Source organism: Xenopus laevis, chromosome 2S (genome assembly GCF_017654675.1).
Source record: "Xenopus laevis strain J_2021 chromosome 2S, Xenopus_laevis_v10.1, whole genome shotgun sequence".
NCBI lineage: Eukaryota > Metazoa > Chordata > Amphibia > Anura > Pipidae > Xenopus > Xenopus laevis.
Window position 1 is genome coordinate 92,746,754 of NC_054374.1, and position 14,922 is coordinate 92,761,675.

The window sequence follows — 14,922 nt, forward strand, 5'->3', positions numbered from 1 at the left end:
TTATTAATTTTCTATAGTGTTATACTGGCATGTCTAGGGTTAATATGCCCTTTATCCCCGACGTGACAATTACTAAATGGCATAAAATCTGGCGATAATTAAGGAATTTTACATTTAATCTTTTTTTTACTTTCTTTGTTTTAGTCGGTAACGAGAGAACATCTATGGTGTTAGGGTCTCCAAGAAGTATAAAGGTTACTCGCCACAACGGGGAAGTGGCCCAGGTGCACCGCCCTGAGCCCTCGGCACAGGGGCGGACAAATCAACGGAACCAATATGGAGCAGGCACTTCATAAGGCAAACTTCCACCAGGCAAATATACAAAAGGATGTCCACCCACAGCCTGACGTGTTTTATGTCACAAACACTTAATCACTTGATTAAGCGTTTGTGACACGAAACGCGTCAGGCTATGGACACAATAAACCTGTGGACATCACTTGATTAAGTGTTTGTGACACGAAACGCGTCAGGCTGTGGACATTGATTAAGTGTTTGTGACACAATTAACCCTTTCACTTTTGTATATTTGCCTGGTGGAAGTTTGCCTTATTGAGTGCCTGCTCCATATTGGTTCTGTCGGTTAGTCAGTTTGTAGTAGAAAGATACAGTTAGTAAATCTGCTTCATATTGTCCACTTTGAAAATGTGTGACTGGAGGCAGTTGTTTTGTTCCGTGAATTACATTTGGAAGTAACAATGTGACTGCATAAACTCAGTGTCGACCCATTATTGTATGCGCAGCTTTTGCCTCATTCAATTTTTCTTACTAATCTTCTTTTCCGTTTGTAGTGTTTTAACTTTCTTTTTTTTGTTTTCCAACACTGCATACTGTAATATTTATTGAGCATAAATTGTAGGTTTGTTTGCTTTGTGCAGCCATGTGATGTGATTATCCAGGAATATGTTGATAAGAATATTATAAAAACAATCCTAACATGACCCTGCCCTGTACTTTAAACTTCAGTTTTTGGCTGAAGCTTGATGCAGACATTTAGCTCTTGGATCAATTCTTTAGTTACTTGGCACATATTCAGATGTAGGAGTAATGTAATCACTGGTAGATCATATCCTTCATTATCTGGGATACAAGGCAGCAGTTATTGGATTCTCAAAGTTCATATCAGTATGAATTATTTGTCTTATTTGGAGTTTCCTTTTTCAAGTATGGAAGCACAGCATTACTTTCATTAGATCCATTTAACATTACTGAAGTAAATACATATGAAAAGTAATTTACCAGAAGTAAGTTACAGATATGTGGAATGATTAGAACCTGTACTTTATTGGATAACTAGGTCTATCTGTAATTCGGGTAACCATACATTGAGGCTACTAGAAACATTTAAAGGGGTTTGTTCACCTTTGAGATAACTTTTAGTATGATGTAGACAGAGAGTGTTAATTTGAGACAATTTGCAATTTGTTTTCATTTTAATTATCAAAGGTTTTTGAGTTATTTAGCTTTTTATTCAGCAGCTCTCCAGTTTGCAGTTAAGCAATTTGGTAGCTAGTGTCCAAATTACCCTAGTAACCATGCATTGATTTGAATAAGATACTGGAATATGAATAGGAGAGGTTTGAATCGAAGAATCAGTAATAAAAAGTAACCATAACAATACATTTCTAGTAGGGATGCACCGAATCCACTATTTTGGATTTGGCCGAACCCCCGAATCCTTTGTGAAAGATTCGGCCGAATACCGAACCGAATCCGAACCCTAATTTTGTCCCTTGTTTTGGGACAAAAAGTCACGGGATTTCGATCCCCACCCCTAATTTGCATATGCAAATTCGGATTTGGTTCGGCCAGGCAGAAGGATTCGGCCGAATCCTGCTGAAAAAGGCAGAATCCTGGCCAAATCCCGAACCGAATCCTGGATTCGGTGAATCCCTAATTTGTAGCCTTACAGAGCATTTGTTTTTTTAGAAGGGAGTCAGCGACGCCCATTTGAAAGCTGCAAAGAGTCAGAAGAAAAAGGCAAATAACTATAAAAATGCACAACAATGAAAACTAAAAATGAACTGCATTGTTGGCAAAATGTGTCTTGTGCTTTAACGTCAAGGTTTTTTTTGTCTCAACTGCAGGGTATTGGGCAAGTGTCATATGGAGTGGATTTCAGTTGGTATGTTTCAGTGGTACAAAGTAGGGATGCACCGAATCCAGGATTCGGTTCGGGATTCAGCCAGGATTCGGCCTTTTTCAGCAGGATTCGGATTTGGACGAATCCTTCTGTCCGGCCAAACTGAATCCGAATTAGGAAATTAGGGGCGGAGATGGAAATCGCGTGACTTTTTGTCACAAAACAAGGAAGTAAAAAATGTTTTTCCCTTCCCACCCCTAATTTGCAGATGCAAATTCGGATTCGGTTCGGTATTCGGCCGTATCCTTCGTGAAGGATTCCGTGCATTCCTAGTGCAAAGTGACCTGAAATCACCCTCTTCCACTGCCTTTATATGCCGGCTTAAAGGAGAACTAAGCACTAAAAATGGATATGGCTAAAATGCCTTATTTTATATACTGAACTTATTGCACCAGCCTAAAGTTTCAGTTTTTCAATAGCAGCAATGATCCAGGACTTCAAACTTGTCACAGGGGGTCACCATCTTGGAAAGTGTCTGTGACACTCACATGCCTAGTGAGCAGCTGTTGAGAAGCTAAGCTTAGGGGTTGTTGCAAATTATCAAGCAGAAAATGAGGTTTGTCTGTAATATAAGCTGATGCTACAGGACTCGTTATTAAATTCTAATGCTAATTGCACTGGTTTCTGTGCTGACGTAGTAATTATCTGTATTAATTACTAATAGCCGTTTATTGTGACATTTATATTTTATGTTTACTGAATATTGTGAGTGGGTCCCTAAGCTCAGTAAGTGTGCAGTGAATCAGCAGAAAAGAAGATGGGGAGCTACTGGGGTATCTTTGATGGCACAGATTCTCCCTGCTAAAGGGCTGTGGTTGCTTTGGGCTGGTACATAAGCTCAAAACATAATGTACAACATTTCTAGCTACTTCTTTAGTTAGGCTTTAGTTCTTATTTAAAAGTGCTCTTATATCCCTTGATTTAATGAGAGACAGAAGGAGGTGATTTGGGCTTCTTTTGTTCCAGCTGAGATGAGACTCTTGTGCTATTAGCACTTATTTTTGTTAGTCAGCTGATCTACTAATATCTGTACTGAGGGTAACCTGTAAATTACTGCAGATGGTGTGACAGTGGCTTCCAGGGGGGTTCTTGGTAACTTGCGGGTTGCTGTCGACTGATTCACTTGCCTCATGGCAGCAGCACCTCTGGTGGCTCCCAGCAATTGATGCTGGCAGGTCGACCCTCAGATGTACCTATGATGTACCTTTTTAAAAACACATTTATAGAAAGAGCTCTGTTTCTATGTTTGCACACTGCAAGAAAAAGGTGCAGTGCAAGGAAACCATGTACATGATAACATTTTACACTTCGTTGTTTGTTCTCTCTCTATAGACAGAATTATTTTGACAGAATAAACACTGACGTATAACTGCTTATTGTAGAAAAAGAGAGTGAGAAAATCAATACCATGTCATAGCTATTTAGTAAGAGGGCAGCAGCAGAGTTTCAGCACTGACAGTTGGACTGTTCATTAAAAGGCTGCCCATGCAAGTGCAGTTCAGAATATCCAGTATGGCCACCCATGGATGGAAAAACTGCAGTGAATTAACATTAGGCAATTTAGGAAATTCTGGCATTTTTCCTAGTCAGTCCGTGACACGACACACTAGGCAGTTTGTAGGCCATTAGCAGGGGAGACTGCATGTACAAGTCTCAGATACAACATTCCCTCTAATTTATTTTCTCTTTTATTTTGTGGATGGGTTCTAAGATTCTCTGCGCGTACCACAATTTTGCTGGCCTCAAATTTAGTGTTACTCACAAGTAAATGGCTTTTAGAGAACAAAATGCTAGGTTGTCCAAACATGGCTAAGGCTTTTCTATAAAATTAAAACCACATGAAAGTCTAAGCCCTATCTGCAGAAGTAAAACTGTACAAAATATGTAGGTTAAAATGCAAAGTTAAATGAATGTTTCAGTTTTGGGGATTAAAATCTCCTATCTCTTGTAGGCCTTTGCACAGTTTGATGCTGAAGGTAACGAGATTGTGGATTTGGAGAGCATGCTAGAAGCCATCAAGTCCTCTAGTGGTGCCAGTCTTCAGGGGGAGCTGAGTCATGTGATCCGGCAGCTGCAGGCTTGCTCTCATACACCAGGTAGGGATACTGCTGTGTTTTCTACATTTCTTCCGCTTTGCAGCTGTTAAACAGTTGTTTGTTTTTCTTAAAAGGATCAGTAACATAAAAAATATGAAATGTTTAATTTTCATTTAAAGTTTGTAACTGCTGTTCCAGTCAGTACCTTCAGATAAACTATTTCTTTGCAACAAATGTCTTGTTACCATACACATTGAAACCCACTTGTTTTCCAAAGTTGAATTGGGTGAGGCTGTTACTCAAAGGCCAACCAGTTTTAGTTGCTAATCATTGGCCCAGCTTCAACCAGTAGTCATTTTCTTTACGGCAATGACCGTATCTGTTGAAAGTATATCTACCCCCGAAAAAAAGGGTTTAATAGAGTCCCCACTCCTTTAATTAATTATATTAATTATAAAAGAATGCCCCTGCCTAGGCCGCCCGCTCCCAGAGGTACAGTTTTTCTGCTATTTGTTAGTACAGGTATAGGACCTGTTATCCAGAATGCTCAGGACCTGAGGTTTTCTGGATAACAGATTCGTAATTTGGATCTTCATACCTTAAGTCTACTAGAAAATAATGTAAACATTAAATAAACCCAATAGACTGGTTTTGCTTCCAATAAGGATTAATTATATCTTGGTTTGGATCAAGTACAAGGTATTGTTTTATTATTACAGTGAAAAATTAATGAATTGTTTTTAATGGAGTCTATGGGAGACGACCTTTCCGTAAATTGGAGCTTTCTTGATAACAGGTTTCCAGATAGCAGATCCCATACCTGTCTTGCAGAAGTAGAATGTTGCAATATATAATGGCCTTCAGTAGCTGTGTTTGGGGCTTAGATCAACTTTACCATTACAATATTGTTAGTTACAACTGGAATCTTCTTTTAATTTGTATAAATATTTTGTTTTGTAGGTTTCATTGATATATTTTCAAAATCAAAGGAACATCTGAGTTTACATTCTGCAAAAATACTGGGTTTCCTGCATCGAAACCGGATACCCAGCACTGTGATGCCTTACCCAATGCTGGAGTGTTGCAATAACATTTGCACTATGCGAGCTTCTGTCATGAAGGACTATTTAGAACGGCTGCTGAAGAAAGAAAAAGGTAAACTGTGTAATTGTGCAAACTGCATATTTTTTTCAGTAACGTCCTGCTAAATATTATAAATGTAAGTCAAAGTGGTAAGCACTTTGTAATACAGGTATGCCACCTGTTATCCAGAAGGATCTTTCTGTAATTTGGATCATCATTCCTATATGTGTCGAATAGTAAATTCGATTTTTGAAATTGTATTTTTTGTCAAAACTCACAAATTCGAATTGTGAATAGTTCAGTTTATCAAACCATTACACGGGGAACAATTCAAATGTAACTCTTCCCCACCTAAAACCTGCAGAGTTCATGTAGAAGTCAATGGGAGAGGTCCAGTGACCCATTTAAATATGTTAATAGCCTTTTCAGAGAAAAAACTCAATTCAAGTTTAGTCAAATTCAATTCGGATTCAATTTGGATTCAATTTGAGTTTTCGAGTCGGCAACATTTGTATGAGTTTTAGACGTTCAAATTTTTTTTAACATCCCATTCGAATTCCGAGTATATTCAAATTTATTAGAGTAAAAAAAATTTGCATGAATTCGAGATTTGACCTTTGATAAATGGGCCTCTAAGGGGCAGATTTACTAAGGTTCGAGTGAATTTTCGAAGAACAAAAAGTTCGATTTTCAAAGTAATTTTTTGGATACTTCGACCATCGAATTAGGATACTACGACTTCGAATTTACTTAGACTTCGATTCGAAGTAAAAATCGTTCAAATATTCGATAATCTAAGTACTGTCTCTTTTAAAAGACTTCAATACTTCGCCAAATTAAACCTGCCGAATTGCTATGTTAGCCTATGGGGACCATCTACAAACTTTTTCTAAGTCTTTACAAATCGAATAAAAATCCTTCGATCGTACGCTAAAATCGTTCGAATCGTTCGATCAAACGATTTTTATTAGATCGTAGGATTGCCAAATTCAATTCGATGGTCAAATTTCGAAGTTTTTTGTACTTCGAAATTTGACCCTTGATAAATCTGCCCCAAGTGTACTAGAAAATCAAAGAAAACATAACAAAATAAATCCAATTGGCTGGTTTTGCTTCTAATGAGGATTAGGTATATCTTAGTTTGGATAAAGTGCAAGGTACTGATTTATTATTACAAAAAAGGAAATGGTTTTTAAAAATTTGGATTGTTTGGATTAAATGGAGTCTATAGGAGATGGCCTTTCTGTAATTCAGAGCTTTCTCGATAATGTATCCTATGCCTGTATATACATTCTATGCTTTTTTTTTTAGATATCATCTCATACTTGATATTGGTTACTAGGCTTTTGAGATTTCATCTTCTCTTGCATCTGACATGTCCTTATTTGTTCTCAGAATGTCCTGCAATTCCGAGTTCTGATGAAGAATCTTTACAGTTCAAAACCGTGACTAAGTGCTATAGTCAGATAGAAACATCATCTCATGCCTCAGATATTTATAAGATGACAAATGGGGAAACGTCCTCATATTGGCAGTCAGATGGAAGTGCACGTTCACACTGGATACGGTAAGAGGTGGGGTTTACATTACTTTACACGTTTGGGTTTTTGAAAGGAACCTTGATTTATATTTGCAAATGTATTTCAAAGTAACAGTAACGCCAAAAAATTAGTGTTTTTTTTTTTACCTTGTGTCCTGCCGGCCCAGTCTGACCCTGTTCACAATGCTCATTACTGAGGGTGCAGTGATTCTGTCAATGATTTGTAGCGGAGGTGGGTTCTTCAACAATGTCAAACCACTCTTGGCTTGGTGATTATCTTCTCTTGGTGTAATCCCTATGCAGGGAGCTTCTGTTTAGAGAGGATTCCTTCATAAAGAATTTACCACTAAACTACATGCAGAGACCACAGGTGTTACTGATAAATTGAACTACTAAAGCCATGGTTCACAAAATTATTGAATTAAATGCCAAAACTTCTCACTGGAACACTTTATGTATTTTTTTTTTTTAAATTTGCTTTCTATTTCAACCAAGTGATTTTAGCCCTCGGATTGAAAACTTAATTTAAATACAAAGTATCACTTTGTTAATATTTTACTTTATTTGCAGTAGTAGTATAAGGAATACAGGAAAGTGCAATCAATAATTTCAATGTTATTTTATGGATACAACAAGTTTGGCCTGACATAAGCTACCTTGCAGAGTATAAATATTTAAATTCTATTGTACTCCAATTTAATCTTCTTAAAACAGGCAAAATAACGGCACGGGGCTCAAGGCAGATAAGAAGCATTATATTATATGTTATATGGTTTGAACCTTTTGTTTCAACCACACCTCTGCTCTCAACTTTATTATTTATCACCATAGGTGAAGGCAGCAATTAATTTTCAGTTATGCACTATGTAGCCATAATTCTTCCATTCATCACAAACCTTTCTTTTGCCATTCTTCCAGTCTAGTGTGGCACCTACGTATTTACTCCTGTTATCTATATTTTAGTAAATTATAATTAAAGTTTAGTAAATTATCATTGGGAATCTTTCACAATTCCATACATAGTTGCTCTTTCTTTCTTTCTTTCTTTCTTTCTTTCTTTCTTTCTTTCTTTCTTTCTTTCTTTCTTTCTTTCTTTCTTTCTTTCTTTCTTTCTTTCTTTCTTTCTTTCTTTCTTTCTTTCTTTCTTTCTTTCTCTAGTTATTGTGTTTGTAATACTGTTCTTCCCTTGTTGACAGTGGAATTCTTTATTATTTTAATTGGTGACCCCCAATTATTGTTCCAGTAGGTGTTTAAAACACATACACGGCTAAACAAGGTAGCTGCTCAAGGGATAGAACTTAAATCACCAATGGTGGCACCTTTTTTTTGGGCTTTTTATCAAATTTTTATTTGGATTCTATTCCACATTTTCTGTTTTTCTGTTGCAACTATTCATTTGAGGTGCTATTGTTCATTTGCAGAATTATTAGATTTATTGTATACAAAATGCAGAAAGAAGGTTCATTTTTTAGGTAATCTGTTGGAGAGAATGCTGCAGCTGTTTCACCTTCACAGCTTCTTCCAACTAATGTCTAGTCTTTTTTTTCTTTTTTTTTTTTTTTTACCAATCTGTGACATAGACAGGGGCCATTTTGTAGGGAATATAATGTCCAAAATACACAATGGGAATAGGCTTACTGAAACCAAAATTTTGTGTAAGGGTTGGCAAGAGTCATCTGGGATGAGAAGGTGAAAAGAACTGAATCTATATGAGGATTTTCTTGTTCCGAAGAGACAACTGTTTACTATTTTTTTATGTATGGATAAGTTTTACACTATATGTATATATACTGCAAAAGTATTATGAAAATAAAAATATTGCATAAACTGGGATTCTTGTTCACTTTCTTTCCTCAGATTAAAGATGAAACCTGATGTAGTTTTGAGACAACTGTCCATCGCTGTGTCTGCTGCAGACCAGAGCTACATGCCTCAGCATGTGGGCGTTGCAGCCGGAAGGAATCCCAGCAACCTCCAAGAGGTCCGAGAGGTTCACATTCCCAGCCATATTACAGGCTATGTGACTTTATTGGAAAACGCTAACATTAATCAGATGTGTGAGTCAACAGAAATAACAAATGCATGGTTTATTTTGTTACTTGTATCACAGGGGTAAATGTCTCTTTTTCTTTATTTCATTAGCAGATGTTCAAACAGAAGAACTGTTTGAGTTTTTAAAGGACATGTCAACCCAAAAAATTATTTTTTACCTAATAAAGAAAACACATTTATAAGCAACTTTTTAATATGATTTAATGCCTGGTTATTACTTTTTAAACAATGTAGCAAAAGGCAGTCTCCTCCAGCAAGACAGGTCTGTCAACACCCTAGGCTTGTGTTACTTTGTTTCTAAAGCCAGAGCCACCAGGGCAGAGAATAGAAAAGGATAGCAATACATATAAAAATAACTTAAAAACCATAGAAAATGTGTAATGAATGTATATTGCTTAGAATTATGTTTTCTTTTATTAGACAAAAATTATTTTTAAGTTTGTCCTTTAAAGGACAAGTAACATCTTTTTTTTTTTTTTAAAAAAATGTGTTCGTACATAATGAAAAAAAAAACACCAACACAAATTATACGTTAATTTGATTTTAAAGTATAATTTGTGTTGGTGGTTTTTTTTTCGTTAAAAAAATTTGATGTTACTGGTCCTTTAAGCACATTGGACATTTTAAAGTGTGCATGCTGCCGTTACAAAAAATACATTTCGTTATGTGACCCTGTATGGAAGATAGTGTTTTTTGTCAAGAAACCAAAGTGGTTTTCTTCTTTTATGCAGTTAACTTAAAGGCTTTATGCCCTGAAAGTATAGAAATAGATGAAGTAAATCTTCACTAACCCTAGCTTTAATCGATAAACTGAAGGCCAGTGGGGCACACAGTATTTCTCCCTATGGTGATATCTACTCCTCCTTATTTCTGCAGTGACAGCCATTTTTTCAGTGGGAGTAAACATATATACATATTTTGGTTTGAACATTTCTTTAAAAAAATTAAATAAACACAAAGTTGTATTTCTCTGTGTATCTCCCCCCCCCCTCCAGACGTTCAGATTAATATTAAGCGTTGCTTAAGTGATGGGTGTGATACCAGAATACATGGCCTCCGAGCTGTTGGCTATCAGAAGGTGAAGTCTGCTGTATCCATATCAGATGCCTCTGCTATATGGTATTTGTCATTGTTAACATCACTTGTGACAACTTCAATGGAAACAAACTCATCACTTGCTCAAGCTGTTCAGCAACACACACAGTAAGTTGAAAGAAATCTCTCTCTAGAGGTTAGTAAATGCTGCTTGTAACCTAAATTATTTTCAGTTTATATGGGGGCATTATATTCTGTTCAGACAAGCCTCGAAACCCTTCACACTAGTAGTAGGAAAGTTAGAGAAACCTGGTAGATAAGTAATTGCCAACACCCAAATATAAAATGGGAAATTTGTAAGACAAAAAAAAAATTTTTTGCTAAAAGCTAATTAAGTTAACCAATAACACCAAAAAAAAACCAAGTGTTTTAAAGTTATTTAAATATAATGTATTATGCCCTGCAATCGTAAAAGTTGCTTTACAAAAACTACTATACTTGATGCAAATAGGTGTTTTGTAGCCACGAAGGGCAGCCATTCAAAAAGGATAAAAGCTATAGGATAGATTGATAAGCTCTGTAAAAGAATATAGCAGTATTCTACAGTGAGAATCTGTTATCTGCTGTGTAACCTGTGCCTTGAATGGTTTTCCCCCATAGAAACTATACTAGTGTTTCTGAAGAAAACACACTAGTTGTGCCAATGCAAGGAAATGGTACATTATATTTTAATTACTTAAAAACACTTTCATATTTTGGTGTTACGGTTTCATTAACCCTGGATTTTCACCCTTGCTAAAAATGAGATATGTTGCATAGCTTCCCTTCTTGAAGCTATGTAATGGATTTGCAAGCACAAAAGCTTCAAGGAGAGCATTCCACAGCTTCACAGGTTTAAATGTAAAAAAAAACCTTTTTGTATGTTAAGACAGAAGTTATTACTAATGAGAACATTTACTGCATGGTGCTCCTACAGTATATATTTTTACATCGTACTCATTTTCATTTAAATGTCTTCTCTTGAGTATAAATATACACAGCTCGGACAGACATTCTCCGTAACTGAAATATTCCATACCCACAGTAATGTGCCTTTTCACCACATAAGGCAAAAATCTGCACAGAGTATTCTAGATGGAGCCTTGTTTAGCAAAGTTCTTTAAATAAACAATTCAGTTTATAGATGAATGCGGCAGATCAGGTTTTATTATGATTTGGACCTCTAGGTCTCTTCTGCTTGCCACATTCTGCAGAGCAACCTTTCACCTTTCCTCAATGGCCTCACGATGGAGCATAGTTATTAGATAAGGTGTTGTGGTGCCACCATCTTCTCCTAAAAGGGGAGGAGCTGATTCCAGATGTTTTTCTCTTTCATGTGTTCTCTGTGGTTCCTATCATTCTGTGTTCTGCATTTAATTTCTCTACCCAGTAATGATCATTCATGACATCACCACAAGCAACTGTCTCTAAAGGGGAATCAGAGGACCCAGGGGCAAATAGGGGAGCACAGAGCAGGGTATTAAGTACATATTACCCTATATTTTGAAGATATATCAATGTGAAGTAATATTTATTGTAAATTCTGTGTTAAAGGTCATTACGTATCCTAGTATTTATATATTTTTAATGATCATTTTTGTCTTTTACAGAAAAGCTTTGCAGCATATGCCACCGTTGTCATTAACACTGGGTACAACTGAGTTTCCTAATTTTTTGTCCCCAAATGTTTTAGAGGAAGTAAACAGCTTTTTGCTAAGGACAGCAAGGTAATGTATTTAATTGTGGATACGTTGTGGCACAATAATATTATCCAGATAAATATATTTAAAATAGGTTAATGTATAGTTTATGTGGGTAGTTCAGTTTATAAATGTATTATTGTGTAGACAGCAGTACAGGTATGGTATCCATTATCCAGAAAGCTCAGAATTACAGAAAGGCTGTCTCTATGTATTCCATTATAATCAAATAATTCATATTTTTTAAAAATGATTTCCCTTTTCTCTGTAATAATAAAACAGTACCTTGTACTTGATACAAGGTATTATGTGATTAAACCTTATTGGAAGCAAAACTAGCCTAATGGGTTTATTTAATTTTTAAATGTTTTTCTAGTACTTAAAGGAAAAACAAACCCTTAATTTAAAAAAAACCCTACCCTACATTGACCCCTCTCCCTCCTCTCCCGCAGCCTAACTGCTACCCCGAGCAAATGCCCCTCTTTCCTTAACCCTCCGTGCAGATTCTGTCTAGCGGAGTTCATGGGCGCCATCCTCTTCTCTTTGGTAATCTTTTGAATGAGACTGGCGCATGCGCAGTTGGAGTAATTTTCTGCTTCGCGACAACTGCACATGTGACGAAACTCACGAAAATTGCTGAATCGCCGGTCTCATTCTGAAGATTACCGAAGCAGCTGAAGATGAAGCCTGTGAACTCCGCTGGACAGAATCTGCATGGAGGGGTAAGTAAAGAGTTAGGGGCATTTGCCTGGGGTAACAGCTAGGCTGTGTGGGGGGGGGGGCAGGAGGGAGGGAGGTCTGTGGAGGGGTGAGGTTTTTTTTATTAAGGGTTTGTTGCTCCTTTAAGGTATGAAGATCCAAATTACAGAAAAATCCATTATTCAGAATACCCCAGGTCCCAAGCATTCTGGATAACAGCCAGGTCCCATACATGTAATAGTTTTTGTTTATTTTTATTTTTTTGTGGTTTTTTTTTCCCCATTTGTTTTGTAGCTTCTATTTAGGTGCTATAGCTACCTTAAGCAAATGTATAACAATAAGAATAGTTTCATAGTCAGACTGTGTTTGATTTCTTGTGCCAGTGACCACAGCAACCAGATAAAATTATAAACTGTAGGCCTGGAAGTGACAAACAAAGCCACATTTTTAGATTTATAAAACGTTAGTTCAAATGTGTTTCTTAATTAATCAGTAATAAAGTGGGATTTTGGCCAGTGTTTACATGGAATTTTCCACCTTTACTCTCAAAGAAAATAAAAAGAAATTATGCAGTTCATCTTGAAATGTCAAGCTTACATTTATGATTGAAATGCTTCCCACACTTCTAGGTGTGCCTTACTATGTGTGGCACTGCATGTTGTATTAGCTCTGCTTGCATTGAGAAAAAAATATTATTTATGGCAAGGGGCAAATTATTATGTGACTGCATCTGTTTGTAGGGTGTTCAGTCTGGGGGGATTATCAGATATAGTCTTTGAAGGGAAAATCAGTGCAGGTTTGGGATGCCTTATTTGCAAATCTATTATCCATAAAGCTCTGGATAATGGGAAGGCCACTCCCATAGAGTATGTTTTTAGCAAATAAGCCTAATTTAAAAACATATTTTACTTTGTCTCTGTTATGAAAAAAAACAGTACCTTGTATTTAATGATAACCAAGCTAAATTAAACAATGTGGCAAAAAAATCATACTGGGTTTAGTAAAAGGTTAAGAGAGATTTTTTAGGAGATTTAGGTAAGGCATTTAAAATTATCCAGAAAACACCAGATTCAAGCATTAAGCTTAATAGATATATTGGTACTATATTGGTACATACAGTTGTGTTCAAAATAATAGCAGTCTGACATCACTAACCTGATCAATCACTGTTTTGGTAGAAATTCTATTTGTACATGGCAAATAATTTACTAGTAAGTGTAGTCTAGTAATAGAAAACCAGCAGACCCAACAGTCATGAAATGCATGCTGCTGATTCTGTGTAATTGAATCGGTAATTGAAGCTTGTTCAAAATAATAGCAGTGTGGAGTTCAATTAGGTGCTCAGCTAAAATTGTCTTAAATGTTTTAAAATGTAAACAAAACCCAGAAAGATGTGGAAGAAAACTACCATTGAATGGATAGAAGAATAGCCAAAATGGCAGTCTTCAAGGAAGATCAAAGAAGGTCTAAAGTTACCTGTGAGTACTGTTACAATTAGAAGACACCTATGTGAAGCCAAGCTATCGGCAAGAAGCCCCCACAAAGTCCCAATGTTGAAAAAAACACATGCTGAAGAGGTTACAATTTTACAAAGAACACATTGACTGGCCTAAAGAGAAATGGCGCAACATTATGTGGACTGACCAATGCAAGATTATTCATTTTGGGCCTAAGGGCCACAGACAGTTTGTCAAATGACCCACAAACACTGAATTCAAGCCACAGTACTCTGTGAAGACAGTGAAGCATGGTGGCGAAAACATTGATATGGGGATATTTATCATACTATGGTGTTGTCAGGGCCCGAAGGCGCAGTTTGGAGTGCGGACCAAGGAGGAAGCAATTAGGGAAACACAGTTCGTGGTACAAAGGATTAGGCAGAAGAATCGTCAGTTCAGGCAAAGGTCGGTCCAGGCAGCAAGATAACATGGTCGGGGTTTCAGGCAAGGTCGGTCCTGGCAGCAAGATATCAAGGTCGGGGTTTCAGGCAAAGGTCGAGGATCAAGAAACCAATAATAATAGCACCCAGGAACTCTAGATAGAAGAACCTATACTCGGGCGCTGAGAGAATCTTCTGGCGTCTTTAAATATTCAGGATTTTGCGACAAAACGTGCCAGATGAAGTCATAGGATGTGCGCCAGAATGCACGCCGACGAATGCACGTTTTGGGCGCCAGCGCCAAAAGGATGCGCCAGCATTAATACGCTGCGCGTAACGCAGGTGTCACACTGGCATCCGATGGCCGCATGGCCTCTTCTGTGCGCCGCCATCTTGGATGCCCGCAGGACGCCTTACAGATGTTGGGCCTATTTATCGCATACCAGGGATCATGGATCAGTTCCAATATACCAAAATACTCGAAGAGGTCATGTAGTATTATGCTGAAGAGGAAATGCCCTTGAAATGGGTTTCAACAAGACAACGACCCCATGACAATGAGCAAGATCTTGGTTCCAAACCAACAAGATTGATGTTATGGAGTGACCAGCCCAATCCCAGACCTTAATCCAATAGAAAACTTGTGAGGTGCAACAAAAATGCTTTCTGAGGCAAAACCAAGAAATGCAGAAGAATGTGCAGTATTCCTGATGCAT

General features: G+C 37.1%; 1 protein-coding gene across 1 annotated transcript in view; it reads left to right on the plus strand.

Annotated features, from left to right (window-relative positions):
* The window catches only part of zzef1.S (zinc finger, ZZ-type with EF-hand domain 1 S homeolog), a 93,178-nt gene that overhangs the window by 1,378 nt on the left and 76,878 nt on the right, over positions 1-14,922 (plus strand). Inside the window, exons 2-7 of the mRNA XM_018249696.2 lie at positions 4,095-4,239; positions 5,140-5,334; positions 6,658-6,829; positions 8,660-8,859; positions 9,850-10,057; positions 11,539-11,655. Of these exons, the coding sequence (XP_018105185.1) occupies positions 4,095-4,239; positions 5,140-5,334; positions 6,658-6,829; positions 8,660-8,859; positions 9,850-10,057; positions 11,539-11,655 (1,037 nt within the window). The remainder of the gene's footprint in view (positions 1-4,094; positions 4,240-5,139; positions 5,335-6,657; positions 6,830-8,659; positions 8,860-9,849; positions 10,058-11,538; positions 11,656-14,922) is intronic.